Consider the following 21147-nt stretch of genomic DNA (forward strand, 5'->3'; position numbering starts at 1 on the left):
AATAATAATAATAATAATAATAATAATAATAATAATAATAATAATAATAATAATAATAATAATAATAATAATAATAATAATAATAATAATAATGTGTCATTTAGTTATATGTATAATTCGGTATACATATAGCATTTGCTTAAATAATATGTACACATTAAAATAATCCAAGTTCGACATAATTTCTAATACATGTTTAGAAATTATTTTTGCATGTTATATAATGTAAAATATTATGGATAAGTGTTTGATGTGTACATGCAAATTTTAATATTATGTTTGCATTTATTCTTAAAATTTAAAATGTAAATAATATTGAAAAATAATTGGTACATCAATATTCACATTATGTTCATATTAAATTATATTAAGTTGGTTATAATTTGAAATTAACATACCAAGTAAAATGTGAATTTATAAAATATTTCAGACGTTCACAAATGAACAAATAATCCACACTTTATCACTACTCTGATAAAAGAAAAAAACTGATGAAGAGCCCACAATTTTGATCCTCACTTTATCACTACTCTGATTGAAGAGAAAAACTGATGGGGAACGTATTTGTTCATATTAAGTAAAAATGTGAAAATAAAGTTATTTAATTAAAAAATTTCGGCTTATAAAGATTCACATATATGTGGATAATTAAAGTAAATAATAATTATAAGGTGACACGAGAAAACATGATCTGGGGGAGTTCTTCATAGATCGATTTAAACTGCCTTGACTAGCCACTGCCTGGTCTCCCTGAGGAACGTTGCTCTTTCTAGGAGTTAGATATGTAAAGGGCCTTAGCACTACCTATCATTCCTGGGAGCATTCTTGGAAAATGTTGATTACGTTACTAAATAATTATTATATAAAGTATTTAAGTACAGCCAAAATTTTATCCAGTGAACCGTATAATTTTTTAAATAATTGAAGAATAGCCACAACATCCTTAATTATGGAAAATTATGCATTAAGTGGATTTGGATAACATAATGGACATCAATTGTAATTAATTATATAAACATAATAAATTTTTCCCCACAGGGATTTTTATTATATTTATATAACTAATTAGGTTAAAATATCAAGTTATATTTTTCTTAATTTACCCACATGAGTTAAGAAAAATATATTTTGATAGTTTTATCATAAAATTACAGAAAAATCTTATTGAATTAAAATTTTAGCCCAGAGGTAAATTTTATGTCACTAGATTTTTATAACATTAATTACATTGGTAAAACATGATATTGTCTCAAAATTTTAAGCATATGACATATTCTGGATGATGTTGATCTTTATGAAAAATGGGAGCGATCTAATCGACTCTGCGTAATTTTCATAAATACCAAAATATCTGCTGGTATGTGTGGTTTTGTCGATCAGCATAATAATGTCAGAGACTTACTGAAGGCTATTGATGAACAATTTCAGTCTTCAGATAAGACATTAGCAAACAACCTAATCATGGAATTCTCTTCATTAAGACTCGTCAGTGATATGTGTGCGAGAGCACATAATGAAAATACGGGACATAGCGGCTCGGCTCAAGATACTTGAAGTGGAAATGTCTGAAACTTTTCTTGTACATTACATTTTATGCACTCTTCCACAACAATATGGACCCTTCAAAATTTCTTACAACACACATAAGGATAAATGGTCAATCAATGAATTAATGACCATGTGTGTTTAAGAGGAAGGAATTTTGTTAATGGAAACGAGTGATAATGTTTTCATGACTACACAAAGAAAGTATAAGAAGCAAGCCAAAGTCGAGGTATAATTCCACCCCAACCTGACATTAAGAAAGAATCCAAGTGTTTCTTCTGTAAAAAGACAGGACACATGAAGAAGGATTGCAATAAATTTAAGGATTGACTTGAAAAGAAAGGTATTCCTACTTCATTTGTCTGTTATGATTCTAATACGGTTAATATGATTATAACACATGGTGGATTGATTCTGGTTCTACAATCCATGTTACAAATACCTTGCAGGGTATGCAAACCCTAAGGAAGCCAATAGAAAATGAGCGAAGCATCTATTCAGGAAACAAGATGTCATTACATGTGGAGGCTATTGAGAATTGCTGCCTTATATTGGATAATGGTTTTATTTTAAAATTGGAAAAGACATTTTATGTTCCTAGTTTTTCTAGGAATTTAATTTCAATTTCAAAACTTGTACCCCTTGGTTATTCATTTCAGTTTTTAGATAAATCAATAAATTTGTTTTATAAATTAAATCTTATTGGAAATGGTACAATGATTGATGGTCTTTTCTCTATTTCTTTACAAAATAATAACACCACTATGCATGTTCAAGGAGGTATTAAAAGATGTGTTATAAATGAAGATTCCTCTATATTGTGGCACAGGAGATTACGACACATCTCCATAGAGAGAATTAAAAGATTAGTAAATGGAGTACTCAGTACTTTAGATTTTACTGATTTTGAGACTTGTGTGGACTGTATTAAGGGAAATCAGACCAATAAGTCTAAAAAAGGTGCCAAAAAGAGTATAGAAATATTAGAAATCATACATTCAGATATTTGTTGTCCAGATATGGACATGCAAAGTTCGAAATACTTCATATCTTTCATTGATGATTACTCACGATACATGTATATCTACATGCTTCATAATAAAAGCGAAGCACTTGAAGCCTATAATGTTTTTAAGGCTGAAGTGGAGAAGTAATGTGAAAAACATATTAAGATCGTGAGAACTGATAGAGGTGGAGAATATTACGGTAGATACACTGAGAATGGACAAGCACCTGGTCCGTTTGCGAAGTTTCTCCAAGAACTTGGATTGTTGCCCAATATACTATGCTTGGTTCTCCGGACCAAAATTGTAAGGTCCAGGAATTTAATTCGCGTAACCTAAGTGTATGCAATCTAAGATTTTTATTTTTAATTACGTGTTTAACTATTTTTATGCATTTTATGCATAATTCATGCATGATAGGATTTAATTCATGAAATTTTAAAAGTTCATGCATTAGGGTTTATATGTACATTTCACATTCGGACGAGGATCGGAGAGTGGAGAAATTTCACAAAAATTATTTTAATTCACGATTTATTTTTATAAATTAACCCATGGTGTTTTTAACTGTATTTTTTAAAAAAATGAGATTTTATTAGGTATTTTTTAACCGCATGATTTTATTTTACACAAATTTTATCGAATCGGAGGACTTTTTAATGATTCGGTTATTTTTTTTCAAAATCTTTCCAACACAAAATATTTTTCGGGAGTATATTTGAATCTAACGAGCCAAATTTTAAACTCATTAGACTTAAATATTATTTTAAACCTTAATTAGCAAGATTAAAGTCTTTAATCTTTTAATTAGCATGACAATTAAACCTATTTCCACCCTTTAACCTCCCGTAACCCCATAACCGATATTCACCCATTTATTTCTACACCCACCCTCGGTTTCATCACCAGCAGCAGAAAGCACCGAGCACCGTTCTTTTTTTTTTTTTGTTGAGTTGCAAAGGAAATCACTCACGGGACTTCACATGCATTGTTCTTGTTCTTCATTCACTAAGGCACGCCCTACTCCTTTATTTTTGCATCACTCATGTCATATATATTGCTGATATGTGTGGGTTTTGTGTGAAGAATTTCGATCCGACATAGAACAAAAAGAACTTACGGTTTTGTACATGTTATGCATTCTTTTAATGTTAATTCACGCATCTATGATTTCTTGTGCAATGGGCTGTGATTTCAGACTTTCAGTGCTGGTAAGGGACTGATGTTAGGGTCAAGATGTGGCTTGAGGAGTGAAATTCATCGTTGTTGCTGTAGGAAGAGAGAGATTGAGCGTTGTTCTTGAGTTTTTGGTCGGTTGGGGGCTCGGTTGGTGCAGTCGGGAGTCAAGGGTGGAGCCGATGGCTTGAGGACAATCCGAGGCCTAAACCAGACCGTATTGAGTCTGAGTCGTGGTTGAGGAAGGGCCCGAGAGTTTCTGGTACCACCCCTAGTGAAGATCGGCCGCGTGAGGAAGCTTGAACCGTGAGTGGCTCATTTTGGAGATTAGCGTTTGGGAGAGAAGGGTGCTGTGCATGGATGGATAGACGTGGGTTCTTTGCGACCAGGGGGGCCCTAGAGTAGTCGAGAGGTGATTGGTTGACGGCTGGTTTCGGTGGAGGAGAGCTAGCATGAATTTAGAGAGGAAAGCATGTGAGGACGTGTCTTGTGGATAGGGACTAGTGTCCAATGACATGCTGGAGTTTCAGCCGTGAGTTTAAGGGGCTGAAGTGATAGTTTTAGGAGCTTTTTAATGATTTTGTAAAGTGGGTTAAAAAGTTGGGAAAAATTTGGTTGAGTTTCGAGGTGATTCGAGTTAAAATTGGAACCCCGGTCCAAGTTTTAAAACGAATCGATTAAGATGAATTTTGGCTTAAGTTTACGTCTAGGAATGCTTAAAATATGTTTTGGGACATTTTAAGGAATTTGGTAAGTTTCGGGTCAATTTTAGAAGTCCAAGGTTGAAACGATAATTTTTGGGTTTCTAGGAGCAAAATGGTCATTTTGCACCCGGGGTGAGATTTTGGTCATGACAGCACCCTGAGCACAAATATATGATATTTTAAATATTTATGCATCATTTTCACGATTTTACGCAATTATGATAAATTCGTTGTATGCTTGGTTTAAAGAAAAAGTTACGCATATGCATGTTTTTATTAAGTGATGAAAATGATGATATTTTTTAAAGATGTGATTTGGTTGTGACTGACGATGTATATGTATACGATGACATGAGATATGATGAGCTGAGGCCCGGGCTCAGTGGGCGGGTAATGATGTCGCTGATGTCTCCCGCCGCCGGGTACCACGGTTTTTATAGATGGATCCATCGAATAGAGCTGATACGAAAGTCACAACTAATGAACTGAATTCAATTAAAAGAAAATGTTTAAGTTTATGATGACACGATGAGCTGTTTTGACACGTATATGATTATATGAGATGACATGATATGAGATGACATGGTTTGACACGACATGATTTTATACGACACGTTTATGTTCATGTTCTTAAGTTCATGAAAGATATGTTGAGTATGATATTTTTCACTGCTGTGTGCTATGTATATGTATTTGCTATTAACGCTGCAGATGTGTTGAGTCTTTAGACTCACTAGGCGTGTGTGATGCAGGTGAGCTTGACGCTGAGGAGACTAGAGGTGCTGAACTCTGAGTAGGCAGATCTGGTGCGGTGACCTGACCCTAGGACCGCATGTTTTCCGCATAATGTTTTATGAGATTTAAGAGGAATATTTTAATACATGATTATTTTAAGATTTTTATATGTTTATGTTTACGTATGAGTTTAGTTATTTTAAACCGCACTATTTTTACCGTCAAATATTTAAGATCATTTTTAAATGTTATATTTTTATGTAAAGCGCATGCATGCGAAACGTTTAAATGTTATTTAGAAAATGTGAGCTTTATAAATAAATAATAATAATAAAAATTTCCGCACTTTTAAAACTAGTAGATGTTTCAAAAATGGCGTAGCTGAGAGGAGAAACCGAACATTATTGGATATGGTGCGGAGCATGTTTAGTAGCTCTAAACTTCCTAAATCCTTGTGGACTAAAGGTCTTAAGACAGCTGTGTATTTAATAAACTGAGTTCCAACTAAGGCTGTCCCAAAGACGCCATTTGAGTTATTTAAAGGTTGGAAATCGAGTTTGCAACATATACGTGTTTGGGGTTGTCCTTATGAAATAAGAGTTTATAACCCACATGAAAAAAACTGAACCCAGGAACTATAAGTGAATATTTCATTGGGTATGTCGAAAAATCCAAAAGGTACATATTCTATTGTCCATCTCACAACACTAGAATTGTTGAATCAAGAAATGCAAAATTTCTTGAAAATGACTTATTAGTGGGAGTGATCATGACATAGTTTTTGAGAATGATCACATTAATGTACAACCCTCTCATTCAAATGCCAGATTGATTGTTATTCACACCCTCAAGACCAAATGGGTGTTAGACAACCAGTTACTGAAGTTCCACAAATCGCCGATGAAAATCCAGTAGATCAAGTTGTTAATGAAGAACAACAAGAAATTGTTGATCAACCAAACAACATTAGGAGATCTACTAGAATAAGAAGATCAGCTATATCTAGTGATTATGTTGTGTATTTACAAGAATCGGACTTAAACATTGGAGCCGAAAACGATCCTGAAAAGTTTTCACAAGCCATGAGTTGTAATGAGTCAAACTATGGTTTAATGCTATGAAAGAAGAGATGAATTATATGGAATTTAATGGAGTCTATGGAATTTAATGGAGTCTGGGATCTTGTTCAGTTGCCTGATGGTGTAAAAGCCATTGGATGTAAATAGGTCTTCAAAACAAAGAAAGACTCCTTAGGCAACATTGAAAGGTATAAAGCAAGACTCGTTGCTAAAGGATTCACTCAGCAGGAAGGAATCGATTATAAGGAGACTTTTTCTCCTGTATCTAAAAAAGATTCACTTCGTATCATTTTAGCATTGTTTGCTCATTTTGACTTTGATTTGCAACAAATGGATGTGAAAACAGTTTTTCTCAATGGAGAACTAGAGGAAGAAGTTTATATTAAACAACCTGAAGGATTCTTCTCTAGTAATGGTGAGCAATTGGTTTGTAAGCTTAATATATATATATATATATCAATGGTATTTAAAATTTCATGATGTTATCTCTTCATTCGGATTCGTTGAGAACCCCATGGATCAATGTATATACCAGAAGGTGAGTGGGAGCAAGATATGTTTCCTTATTCTATATGTGGATGATATATTACTTATAACCAATGATAAGTGTTTGTTATATGAGGTGAAACAATTTCTCTCGAAAAACTTTGATATGAAGGATATGGGCGATGCATCTTATGTCATTGGAATTAAGATACATAGAGACATAATTTGAGGTATTTTAGGTCTGTCTCAAGAAACCTATATCAACAAAGTTTTAGAGAGATATCAGATGAAAGATTGTTCACCAAGTATAGCTCCCGTTATGAAAGGCGATAAATTCAATTTGAGCCAATGCCCAAAGAATGATCTAGAGCGGGAACAAATGAAAAACATTCCTTATGCTTCTGCTGTCGGAAGCTTAATATATGCTCAGGTTTGCACTAGACTTGACATTGCATTTGTTGTTGGATGTTCGGAAAATATCAGAGTAATCCAGATTTAGACCATTGGAAAGCTGCAAAGAAAGTAATGAGGTATCTTCAAGGGACCAAAGATTTATACTTATGTTCAGACGAACTGAGAATTTGAAAGTAATTGGCTACTCTGATTCAGACTATGCTGGCTGCATTGATTTAAAAAAATCCACTTCATGATATATTTTCATGCTAGCTGGTGGAGCTGTATCTTGGAGAAGTGCAAAACAGACATTGAATGCTACTTCCACTATGGAAGCTGAGTTTGTATCTTGTTTTGATGCAACCTCACATGGTGTATGGTTGAAGAGTTTCATTTCAGGGCTTAGAATTATGGATTCTATATCTAGACCATTAAGAATATATTGTGACAATTTAGCTGCTGTATTTATGGCTAAAAATAACAAAAGTGGTAGTCGAAGCAAGCACATCGACATTAAGTATTTAGCAATCGAGAACGTGTTAAAGATAAAAAGTTACTTATCGAACACATTAGCACTGAATTGATGATTGCGGATCCTTTGACTAAAGATATGCCACCATTGAAATTTAAGGATCATACAGAAAGAATGAGACTTAGTTCCTTTATGTAATTTTGTTGTCAGAACAAAGTTAATGAAACTATGATGTGATATTTTCTCATATTTGTTGTGCACACATTCATTAATTCGAGAAATATCAATAAAGTTGGACCTCGAATAAACATAAGGTTTATTCATTAAGTTATACAGATATGAGAAATATAATATATTGTAATACATGGAAGATAATAATCGTTTTTAGATGACCTATGCCATGATTCATGTATTTTATTTTCTCATATGGTAAATAAGATATATGTGTCAAATTGGATAATGTAAGAAAATGTGACACATATCAGAAGAAGATTAAACGTGTAGGAAATGGCGACGGCCATTACCTACATATTTAGACAAAACTTGCGTACGCAACCTCAACTTTAGAAAATTGAGATGCGTACACGATTCTTCTTTTGACATTCAGACTCCCGATTTTTCTCCTTGATGGTATAAGATGCCTATAAATAGAGACGATTGAGGTCCTTAAGCACACACCTCATAAGAAAAATTTACACCATCTATTGAGAGGGTGGAGTGTTTAGAAGGCATCAACCGAGAAGAAAATCAGAGAAATCAAAATTTTCAATGGCCGGAGGTAACACTCGATTTAAGCTTCCGCATATTGTTTTTTCATGTTAATGTATACGTAAAAAACATGATTTTTTGAGAAAAATCTCTAACAGCTTCTCATCCCAAAAAACTAAAGATATTTCAATATTGTGATCATGAGTTTGAATTTCAACTTGATCAAATAGAACACATCGCAAAATCAAACAGAAATTATTTGATCTGAAATCAAATCAAAATCAAATGCACATTAAACAAAGTAATTATGATACGTTTGTCGATTGCTTCAAACATATCTTCTTCATCATCGATTTCTTCTCTTTGGACGAGCTGCAGATGCCTCTGCTCTTCAGCTCTGTTTCATCCGGAAAAAAACGAAAATATATATCAGAATCCGACCTAGAATTAGACTCGGTTGCTTAAATATACTGAAATTGAAAGCAAATATATGATATAATCATTACTTGAGTGCGATCATATCTGTGGAAATTCTGGATTGTTTGGACAGCGAATTTCGGTTAAATAAGAGCGCCGTAAAAGGAAAGGGAAATCCACAATTCAAATGCTCCGAGGAAAAATGGAGCTTTTATGCATGTTATTTGGCAAAACTTGTGAGACAGTCTCACGGGTAGTATTTTGTGAGACGGATATTTTATTTGAATTATTTATGAAAAATTAGTATTTTTTATGCGAAAAGTATTATTTTTTATTGTGAATATCGGTAGGGTTGATCCGTTTCACAGATAAAGATTCTTGAGACCGTCTCACAAGAGACCTACTCATATTATTTTCGCTACCATTCAATTCCAGATTTTGTTGAATCAAAAAGTAAGTTCTATATAAAGAAAATATTTTTGCTTTTGATTAATAAATAGATTGGCTTTGGAAATTTAGTACTTCGAAAGTTTGATGTTTTCCAAAGTTTACTTTTATTTCTTTGGGAATTTTGTAAATGTGACTGTAAAAAATAAGTTTTATGTTGGTTCTTTCATTATTGTTGTAATAAAATTTGTTCGGTAGTTCTTCGGTCTCATAGATTTATATCCGTCAGACAAATCGACAAGTTCCATACATGGAGTGAAATAATAATTTGGCGTAAAAATTAATACTTTGAATGAGTCAGATCTGTAAAAAGTATGTCTTACAAAATTAACTAATGAGACAACCGGTCTCATATAAATTTTTATAATTTTTAATAAATAGATTGGTTTACTGGTAATATAGTGTTTCTAAAATTTGTTATTTACCGTTGTTTATTTTCGAAGAATATCAATGCGATCCTTCCGGAATCTCATATGTGATCAACGATGACAATAAGCCGGGTTTAAACTTGACCCCATAAACAGGTTGAAGGTGAATCTACACGCAATTAACCGATATAGTAGCACGTGTCGGGATGAGTAACGAGTTTAATGAACCTATCCTGGTATATACATAATACTAATATTATATTTAAATTTTATATTAAGCAATGAAGATCACTATTCTTAACCTTAATTTTACATTACTGTTGTTCTTTGTTGATAATTTATTCTTAAAATTTTATAGTTTGGATCTCATTTTGATGAATGTATTAATTTTTAGACTTTCTTATATGTATTTTACAAAACTAAAAACATGTCTAATATTTAACGGGTTTGAAAATCAAACCCAGATTGAATCCACCGAATTTTGGGTCCGAGCATATTCGAGTCTACTTTTTCCTTGACTCGACAGGTCCCAATTAGAGAAATTCGTCTCACAACAGTCCCATAATAATTTATTAACATATCTACATTTATTAGCTACACACTGTTTCAGGCCAAATTTATGTTACATAGAAGAATTTTGAATGATTTTAGGCAATTTTTGTGCAATTTTGTTTTATAGGAAAGATTTTGTACAAATTTAAATTTGGCGATAACGAACACAGGATAAAAAATTCAGATTGCCCCCCCACATTACCCCTAAATTTCAAATGAACCACCACATTTAAATATCTCTCCTTTCCAGCGCCATCCTTCGTCTAGATTCTAGGGTTCCATCTGTACTCTTCCCCTTCCCGCTCCTCCCCAAACTACGGAAAATTTATACTCGGTTTATACAAGCGCCTATACTTACATGTATGCGTGTATCGGGCTTAACTAATATCAAAATCCGTCCCTTATCTTCCTTTCCAAGCTTAGTGTCTAGTTTTTGTGGAAAGCAATGACGCAGGTTCATGAATTAGAGGCGATAGAAACTCCCGCTTTGAAGGAGCGTGAGAATTCCCGACTAGTCAAGGTAACGGAGACTCCGGAAGAAGATTGTGGCCAGAGTGATTTGAATTTGGACTCAACTATAGATGTTTCTGGGGAAATCTTGGATTTTCCCTTGATTAATGTCCGCCATAATGAGGTGGAGGAGGTTTATGTGTATAAGAATGAGTTGAATTTAATACCTAGAGTTGTGGGGAGGCTTCATGGGTTGAAGACCCTGAAGTTTTTCGCGAATGAGATGAATTTGTTTCCCCGGGAGTTTAAGAACTTGGTTGAGCTTGAACGTTTGCAAGTGAAAGTTTCTATTCCCGGATTGAGTGGGTTGGAGTTGAGTAAATTGAAGAACTTGAAAGAATTGGAGCTTTCTAGAGTGCCACCTAGGCCATCAGCTTATCCAATTTTGAGTGAGATTGCCGGGCTTAAGTGCTTAACCAGGCTGTCTGTCTGTCATTTTTCGATCAGGTAATAAAGATGCTCATCATCTTTGAGAATAATGTTCGTACGCCTGTCAAAGATTTCTGTTGTATGTGAACTGTATGTTTTTTCCTGCCAGTTTCAATTTTTATGTATGTTATACGTTGCCAACTGTATTCCATATGAGTGACTAAGTGGTGTTCAGTATGCCTGTAAAACTCATTTTGATTCGAATCGAAAGTTGTGTGATAGAACTTTGTGATTAATACCTCTTAGTTCTTTGAAAAACAATTATAAAGTCACTTACTAGACAAAGTGAGCGATTTTGCCTCCAATAGGTGCTATGAACTCTAAGGCAAGTTAATGAAAACTATTCTGAGTACTGAAATACGTGAAAAAAATCTTAGGAGTAGTTTCTGTTAGTTGAGAACTTGAGATCACCTCTGCTGCATTTGAATTTTAGCTCTGTGTAACCACTGTAGGTGGCTTACAACCATGTTTAATTAATCAAACACGAATGTGGAGATTTATGCGGTACGATGACTAATATAAATTTTATATTTAGTTGTTGGGAAAAGCATAGGAGGCGTGGACAGGGGTAGGGGTACGGGTAGGGGTAGGGGTAGGGGTAGGTGTCCAAGTGTTGTAATGTATTCGATTTTATAATATCCGATTGAGGAGTATCAGTATATATTTTTCATTTTTCACAATATTTGAAGCATCAAACATGGATTGCATAATTTTCAAGGTTTTAGACATCGATAATTTACACTCTGTTCAACAAAACTCCGTGTTCTCTTTGTATTGACCCTTATTCCCATTAATCCCTCTACTCCTCCCCTTTTTCTTCCGTGGCTGTATTTTCATTTTTCAAACATTGGACCAAGAGAAGAACCACATCTTTGTTGGCCCATAATGACTGCCCAATCTCCGTGCATCAACTGAATCTTAAGGTCTATGCAACGTATGACAAAACTAGTTAGCATGCGACAAAACTGTTGATTGAGCTTTTGTTGGTAAATAGTTTTCAATAGGTGGAACCTTTAAACCTCGTATGGATAGATTTGCTCCATATGTAGTTGGTCGATATATGCAACGTTATCTATATAGATTCTATTTATGTAGTTTGACGATGGTGATTGTTATAAATGTTATTTCATCATTATGCATAAACAGATATGTAAACTGTGCTATCAGTTGTGCTTATGCTGGTGATGCTTTATATTTCATGTGCATGTTATTTTCTTGCAGATACCTTCCTCCAGAAATTGGCTACCTTGAGTATTTAGAGTTCTTGGATATCTCGTTTAATAAGATGAGGAATTTACCGGATGAAATTGCTTCCTTGAACGTATTGGTATCACTTAGAGTCGCTAATAATAAATTAAACCAGCTTCCATCAGGACTTTCGTATCTGCATAGATTGGAAAACCTTGACCTATCAAGTAACCGGTTGACATCTTTGGGGTCTCTTGAACTTGAATCAATGCGTACCCTTAAAAGTCTAAATCTTCAGGTACGTACCCATAAGGATAACGGTGGATACAGATATTTGCTTGATGTGATCTCTATCTTCCGTGGAGAAATCGTCGTCATGATCTCTTTCTTCCGTGGAAAATTCCTTGTCATTTCTACATTTTCAAATGTTAAACTGCCTATCTTTTTAGCCTTTATTCGGAATGTTTTACAAAATTGATTAATTTTTTTCTCAATACTTATTGAAGAACAATCAGCTATATGAATGTCGAATACCTTCATGGATATGCTGCAATTTGGAAGGGAATAGCAAAGACCTATCCACTGATGAATCTGCTGAGATGGATGTATATGAAGGTGTCATCCAGGAGATTCATGATAGTTCTTGTAATGAAGAGGCATCTCTACCTCTCTCTGATTGTATGGGTGCTTGTGTGCTGCCCCTATGCCCCTCAAACACACAGAAAAACTGTGACTGTATGTTGTTTTTTCTTTTTAATCTTGCATTGGGCTAATGCTAGTGGTTCGACATGTTGCAGGCTCTTCTACTGTGATTTCAAGTCAATTAGTTGGATTATCTTCTAATAATCGATGTTTAGCTGCACGAAGGTCCAAGGGATGGAAGCGTAGGTATAATTTACGAACAAAAGCTCAACAAGAGAGATTGGACAACTGCAAGAAGTGGAAAGTTGATGCAACAATTCAAAGCTCGTCAGAGAAATGCATGATGTGCAAAGTCTCTGTTCATAGTGATGATGCCTTGTCAAAAGATTTATCTGTTGTTGCAGATGCAGAGCTTGATTGCAAAGATCTAATTATAGAAGGTGAGATGCATGTAGGTTCACCTATTATTCCTGGGGATGAGGATTTAAGTGTAACAAAAGAATCTGTAGATGGATGTTTATGTTCAGCAATTGACTCCGATGAGATGCATAACGAGGCAGAACCTGATGGTTCTGGATATGATGCAGTTTTGGACTCTGTTTCAGATTCTTCTAAGGTTGCGGGTGAAGGTTCCTCTTCTGAAACATCTAATAGTGTACAAAAGTCAAAAAGGCATTATGAGAAGGATATTGACAATCCAAAGCCCACTAAATCACGGAGACCAACCGATGATCCTTCTTTCTTGTCTTGCCAATATAGTGAAAGATCGTTTTGTGGGGTTGGGGACTACCTACCTGATGGATTTTACGATGCAGGGCGAGATCGGCCATTTATGCCGCTTGATGGCTATGAAAAAAATCTACATATGAATTCTCGGGAAGTGATTCTTCTCGATAGGTAGTTATTGAGCTTAGTTTTTATTTCTGTCCTCTATCATCGTGCTTTGTTTTAAATAATATTAGCCTGTCACCTATTGGATGTTCTCATCTAATCTGATTTAAAGCAGATTCTTATTAGGTTAATAGCTGTTAAGGTTGTAATAATCTTAAATTGCTGATCCAGGGGAAGGGATGAGGAGTTAGATTCCATATTGTTTCGTGCTCGACAATTGGTGTATCAATTTAATCAGATGAAGCATTCTATCGACGAACATAGAGGAGTAGTAATTGATAATTTGCAAATTGCTTCATTGCTTGCTCTTTTTGTATCCGATCATTTTGGTGGAAGTGACAAATGTGTTGTTCAGAGGACACGAAAAGCTGTTTCTGGTTCAAACTGCAAGAAACCTTTTATTTGTACCTGTGCAACTGGAATGAGTGAAGCCAATAATAAAACCTCCAGGCAGGGTGTGGAATCTGTAGATGATATTGTTTTCCATGATATCTGTGAAAAATCTCTTCGATTTATAAAAGAAAGACGTGATTCCACTGTAATTCCTATTGGGGATCTACAATTTGGTGTTTGTAGACATAGGGCGTTGCTGCTTAAGGTAATTCTTAGCGCTTGTTTTTTTTTTTAATTAAAAAAAGATCGAATGCACGCGTCAACACGTTGAAGTATAATAACTGAAAGGATGTCTTTGTCATCTGCTGTAGTATCTATGTGATCGGATGAAGCCTCAAATCCCTTGTGAACTTGTCAGGGGCTACTTGGATTTTTTACCGCATGCCTGGAATGTAGTTGTCATAAAAAAGGGTACGTCACTGGTTCGCATGATAGTCGATGCATGCCATCCACATGACATCCGGAGAGAAAGTGACCCAGAGTATGCCTGCAGGTATGAAATTGAGTCTTCTACAGATTTATCACCCTAAAAGTTACATGTATATGTATATTTGTGTGGTAGTTATCGGCATGCTTACCTAATATGACATCTTTGTTTTAGATATGATTGAATATGTTTTCATTGAGATTCAAGTCATGTTATTTTGTTGATTTGAATAAAGTCTTAGAGACGTGGAACTTTGTCACTTGATGAATGGTTCACCTTGAAATACTACTGGTCTCATACTTTTAGAAGATAATACTAATTCTGAAGCCAACTTTAAATGATCTTTTAGCTTGTCACTTATTCTGAGTAGTTCAGACTTCAGATGTTTTTCATATGCTTTATTTTGTTTCAAATGTTTCAGTCTTCCATGACATGTTTGAACAGTTTGATGATCCATGTCAAATTATCTATTTGTGGTATTTGGTATACATGAAGGACTATGATTTTTGTGGCATTATACTTTTTAAAGTATTCAAATTGCTCTGTTGACTTAGTATTTTAAGTTAAAATGGACATGCTTTTTGTTTTAGGTATATTCCTTTAAGCCATGTCCATACACCTCTTGTTACTGACGAAGGTGCTAGCCCTAGTAGTTCATTTCCATCTGTATCTGAATCTGATGAAATCGTGAGACTGGCATCCACTACTTTGATGCGCTGTAATTTTGGATCACTTGAGGCTGCAATGAAGGTATATTTTTCTATTTGTTCTAATGACGGACTACATACATTTCAGAATCTTTATCTTTTTGGTCTTTATATATATTTATTAATCCATTACATTTTAGCGGATTGCCCTTTTCTCCAGTGACTTCTATCATGTTTTGCACTTGACTGTAGCCTTTTGCATGATCTGAATATCTTCAATACGCTTTCTCTGTCACCATGTGACCTGATTTATAAAACAAATGTCTTTTGGGCATGTGGCATTTCTTAATTTATCATTATGCAGGTACGGACAATGGAAGTAAGTGGGGCTCCTGCTGATGAAGTCAGAAAATTTGAGTTATCTTGTTTAGGGGAAGTCAGATTGTTGCGTGTCTTGAAACATTCTTGCATAGTAGAATTTTACGGTCATCAGATATCTTCCAAGTGGTCTGCGACAGCAGAAAATTCTGGAGATCGTTCATTACAGTCTGCTATACTGATGGAGTACATAAAAGGAGGCTCCTTAAAGGTGACTGTTTTTTTAAGTCGAATCATTTTGCATGGTCATTCCTCGACTTCAAGTAGTTTTTATGCCTAATCTTCTATGCCGTCTGAAATCCACAGAGCTACGTGGAAAAACTATCAAGTTCTGGTGAGAAGCATGTTGATCTAGACTTGGCATTGTCTATTGCCAGGGATGTCTCCTTTGCATTGACTGAACTTCATTCTAAATACATAATTCACCGTGACATAAAAAGCGAGAATGTATTGATTGATCTGGAGGAAAGGAAGCATGATGGTTCGCCTATTGTGAAGATCTGTGATTTTGATAGGGCAATACCTCTTCATTCTTACTTGCATACATGCTGCATTGCTCATGTTGGAGTACCTCCACCTAATATCTGTGTCGGTACTCCTCGGTGGATGGCTCCTGAGGTGTTTCGCTCGATGCATGAACATAACACATATGGATTGGTGAGTTACTGTTCATGGCAGGGTTTCGATGACTGACTTGTGGTGATAATTGAATTGTTAAGTATATACAAGGTGTAATTCCTGCTTTATTGATTTTTCAGTTGGGTGTGCTGTGTAGTGTTATGAAAATATATTTGAATAGGTTGAATCGGTTTTCATAAATTATTTGCACATAGGAAATATCTATGTCATTTGGCTAGTCTTTTTGGTAGGAGGGTGCTGGAACATTCATCAGAACTTCTTTTCAGATGGACAATTGTATCACTAAAACATAGTTGCTTACCACTATAATTTATTCTTGTGCTCTTTGGTTTCTTGCAATTTGGAACATTAATATTTGCTGTTTCTCATTGCAGTCCTTCACACCCATTACATGTTATTTAGCTGATCAATTGATAGAGTATCTTGTTTTCTGAATGTCTCTTGTTATCTCCAATCAGACACTCAGGTTTTGTTGTGGCTTACAATTTTCCCCCACTTGTACCTTGACAGGAGGTGGATATCTGGTCGTTTGGCTGTCTGCTTCTGGAATTGTTAACATTACAGGTCCCGTATTCTGGATTATCAGAATCTGAAATTCATAATTTTCTGCAGGTAAGTTGCTATGTTATGTTCAGTTGATGCGTATGTATTAAAGGGTATGAAAATTGTCGTGATAACTGAACTTGCTTCCACCTGATTTCGGAAATTTGTCAAGTACCATTACAAAACTACAAATTTTTTATGCCCAATCCTAATATTTAACCTGTTCTGAAACCAACTCGATGAATATGGAAACGTTTTAAATCTTTTTCATTTAGAACTTAACTGTTCTTAGAGACATCCTTATGTTTGTTTTTTGAGTGAGAGGAAAGTTAAGATTTAGAATGATGATTGCACGAGGGTGTAGATAGTACGAAAGGTGAGTTATGAATTATTTTTGGAAAAAGATTTAAAAAATAATCTGATCATTCTTGGATATGTTCCTTGGAAATGAAAATATTTTTGGCAGTTAAAAAAAATACAGTGTACATTTTTTTCCAATTCTTTTGGTTTTATACCTGTTGACGTAGGCTGCGCCTCCATTCCTGATTTCTTTCCAGCACCAGTTTGTCATGACTGACGAAATTGTTTTTATGTGCAGACGGGAGAGCGGCCTACATTAACCGATGAACTTGAAGAATTGGCTCAATCTGGTAAGGAACTCGAGACCAAGCCTCAAACCCTCTGGTTTCTCGTGAAACTGTACCGTCAATGCACCGAAAAGGATCCAGACGATCGTCCATCAGCTGATAACATCTATAAATTGTTACTCAGTCACATAAGCTCAATTAGTTCCAGAAGCCCTGAACAAGACTAGTATTCTTTCCTGCTGGTATTTATATACCTGATTCAAGAATTTTGGGACATTTGAAAGTGTTTATTTATTGTTACATCAGCATTAGTATAGATCCCTATAGAGCAATGATTGAGTTTTTTAGCCTGATCACAGACGTGTCAAAGTGGGGAAATTCTATCCTTACACACCTGGGGAGGATCCACCCTTAAGTTGGAGTAGGCTCCCCACCACATGAAGGGTGGTGGATGCCACACATTTCACCCAGTGTGGCATAGAATTTTCCGTCAAAATGAGGATTAGATCCATAAAGACGATAGATGATTTATTTTTCTACAAAATACGGAGTGCGAGAATTCGAGATTACATTCTTGTACAGGGTTAGGTGTCCGAACGGTTTGTACTATGCAATTCTGTGATCGATGTAATTTATTCTTGAAGTTAGAACGTTAAAATACGAATTAATCAGATTTGGGGTTTCAATTCATTCTGTCGGATCTTTGGTCTCAGCAGGTGCATGAGCCAGCAAAGGAATGCTTTGATCGGGCCGAACTCTGATTTGTGACAAATATTTGGATTAAAAAATTTCTTCTATGGATTTGAAAATTCTTCTAGGGATTTAAAAAACCCTTCATACAAATAATATCTGTTTATCTTTGAAATAAAAGTTGAAATTAGGGGTTAAAATGGGAATTCGTACGAGAAGACCAAGACAGGTCATGATCATCAAGGTGGTCTATCGCTCTCTTTAGCTGTAAAAATAATAATTGGCACGTTTTTAACATGTAAATGGAGACAATGAAAGTAGCACTTCAAAAATTAGAGATGTCAATGGAGTGGGTATGGGGCGAGTATGGCTAAATCCAAGATCCGTCTCATGAAGAAAACTCGGACCCATTACTCGTCCCACCCCGATTAAATATTCTTCGAACCCTCCCCACCTCGTATACGAAATGGGGTCGGGTAGACCCGCCAGACCCATGAGACCCGAATTTTTTTTATATGAAAATAATAATCTTCTTATCACATGATTGAATTATGAAACAAACAAGCCTCTAAATATAACACAATATAAAACTAATTCATATCTTCGACCACACTTAATAATAACAAACAAAGTATTTTCATAACATAATGAATTACATAAAAAAAGAGTTACTAGCTCTCCAAAAAAAAAGTCTTGACATCCCCAAAAATAAGTCATAACAGAATTTAAACAGATCAATATAAAATCAGCGAGTAAGCATGATTTCAGACACATTCTTCAGGATCATCTTCTTCTTCATCAAGAATGGTGGGACAAGTTGGTAATTACTTGAAGAATTACCTACAAAATTAAAGAGAAAAAGTACATTGAAAATATAAAACTGTAATTTAAAACCGTAAAAAAATGTAATTTAAAGAGAAAAAGTACAGTAACAAAATTAAAATGAAAGTACAATAACAAAATAACCTTCCACCTCACCTCACAACCATCTTCGTGAGCACATCAATGCCTCCAAAGTCGTTGGATTAAGCCTACTACGATGAGGACCAACTATTCTTCCACTATTACAAAAGTAGATTCAGATGCAACAGTTGACACAGGAATATCTAAAATATCCTTTGCCATTTTCTGTAAATTTGGATATTTGAACACATTCGTCTTCCACCAACTAAGAATATCAAAATGTTGAGTTCGTGGCAAGACAATTTCTTCCAAATACATATCCAACTCGGTTAGGGATTTTGACGCAGCTTGGCTTGAACTTGAAGCCACAAATTTATCATACATATCTAAAATATTAATATCAGATGCATCAATATTAGAAACAGACGAAGTCCCATAAATCCCTGAACCACCACTATTTTCCAATGATTTTTTTTTGTCTTGGATTGGTAATCTACCAATAAATCTGTGGGGACCCGGACGCTAATCATGTTCTTAATCGTCATTGAGACTAATTAATCAACTATAATAAACAGGGTCTAAAATTTTTTTTTAAAATACAAAGCGGAAACGTAATGTAAATCGATCGGAATTACATATTAAACATAAACATACAAATCTTGTATTGTCTGTAATAATTCAACTAGGTCCAACTACATATCAGTGTTGAATCCTAATTTAATTCTGAGCCCGGATCTCCACGCTATCTAGTCCAGCCTCGTTCTCTTCATGACCCTGATCCTGTCCCACCTGTTGTCATGCACACATACAAACAAGACAACAGCCGGATAACTCCGGTGAGAATTAAATTCCCAGTATAAACCATGTATACATGCAGTCATATAAACAATATAAAAGCATGCATCAGATATACATACAGGTATCTCAATCAAAACATGAATCAATACTCTAAACACGTACCGAAATCAGGAACATAATATATCAACTAAGGAATCACACTCTGTGACTCTCAGACTCAAACTCGACTCATTTCTAATCTAGGGATTCCGATCTGAATAAGAACGCAACAATCTCCCACCTACTTTCCCGATCGTGGCGGCGGTACGTTCTTATTTACGGACTTTGGTCCTCTCTATATCGATTATCTACAATAGAAGTCGTTCTTCTTCTAAGCACATCGATATGACCAAACGTCCTGTGTCTTGGCTGTTCTGCCAAAGACTAGGTATATCTACCTAAGCTCTAACTCTGACAATGTGCAATGGGCCATTAACAACTCTGTCCTAATCTGGCCCTTCTGTCAGTGACTCTCACTCAATAGCTATCTACCACTCTGTGCTTTTCTATAAATCAATACACAAAGCATATTCATTCAAACGATATAAATGTATGAAAGCGATAACATACAAATATGTGATTTAGGGAAACTCAAGTCCAATCTGACTTAAGTCTATCTCCCGATTCACATTGATTTATACCTTTATCTTCTCGATCTGACGAAGACGAAGTCTCGCACTCCAATCTATCCATACCCAATCTGGCAATGACAATATCAATATGCACAATATCAATATATAACTCAATTCAAAATCTGTTCTGATCAATACTCAAATCACCACACAATCTGATCAATGTCAACGATACAACGATACAATCTCAATCAATACCGAATCTGATCAATATCAATTTACAGATGTTTCGACGGCATAACAATACAGTCTCGATAACCCCGTCAATCTCAACATCACAGATATACTACCAGAACTCATAATCAATATCGGTATAATTCATACTCTCAACAATAATAGATCATACTCTCAATTCTGTACAATCTCTATCATAACAATTACATAAATAATCTGTTCTTCGATCTGACTGCAAATATATGATGTCTACTATATCAGAAACACCATATATAATTCATATTCGATTCTGACAATATCATAATTTCAAATCGAGTCTAAACGTAACAAAACTTACGTCCAGTTGTAGCCTGCGTCGATAGGAATACCGTACTGAAGTCGGATTGAAAATCAGACGGGCGGATCTTTCGTAAATCACAAATCTATACGATAAAAGGCGTAAGGATATTTCTCGGAGCTTTCTCGTTTCCTTCCTTCAGTTTTTTTGAAGAAGAACGAAACTTATACATATCAATTGCATGTCCAAGCAACGTGGCACATTCTTCTTGAAT

General features: G+C 35.0%; 1 protein-coding gene and 1 long non-coding RNA gene across 4 annotated transcripts in view; one reads left to right on the top strand and one right to left on the bottom strand.

Moving 5' to 3' along the window:
• LOC140978905 (uncharacterized) overlaps window positions 1–8895 on the bottom strand; it is a 10303-nt gene extending 1408 nt beyond the window's left edge. The window contains exons 1-2 of the long non-coding RNA XR_012175659.1: window positions 8809–8895; window positions 8617–8699 (exon numbers count right to left, since the gene is read on the bottom strand). This is a non-coding gene — a long non-coding RNA (uncharacterized lncRNA). The remainder of the gene's footprint in view (window positions 1–8616; window positions 8700–8808) is intronic.
• Window positions 8896–10331: 1436 nt separating this feature from the next.
• On the top strand, window positions 10332–18050 carry LOC140978990 (uncharacterized). 3 transcript variants are annotated; one of them, XM_073444322.1, is made up of 11 exons: window positions 10332–11043; window positions 12247–12511; window positions 12729–12891; window positions 13011–13752; window positions 13918–14344; window positions 14451–14632; window positions 15157–15316; window positions 15578–15802; window positions 15898–16248; window positions 16741–16842; window positions 17372–18050. In XM_073444322.1, exons 1-11 carry the CDS (start codon window positions 10532–10534, stop codon window positions 17585–17587), a joined length of 3345 nt encoding a protein of 1114 aa, XP_073300423.1. In that variant the 5' UTR covers window positions 10332–10531; the 3' UTR covers window positions 17588–18050. The 3 variants fall into 3 exon arrangements, with proteins under 3 accessions (XP_073300423.1, XP_073300422.1, XP_073300424.1); XM_073444321.1 differs by having other exon boundaries at window positions 10333–11043; window positions 12720–12891; XM_073444323.1 differs by having other exon boundaries at window positions 10333–11043; window positions 12720–12858.
• Window positions 18051–21147: the final 3097 nt, after the last annotated feature.

The sequence above is a fragment of the Primulina huaijiensis genome, chromosome 6 (assembly GCF_012295235.1).
Source record: "Primulina huaijiensis isolate GDHJ02 chromosome 6, ASM1229523v2, whole genome shotgun sequence".
Classification (NCBI taxonomy): Eukaryota; Viridiplantae; Streptophyta; class Magnoliopsida; order Lamiales; family Gesneriaceae; genus Primulina; species Primulina huaijiensis.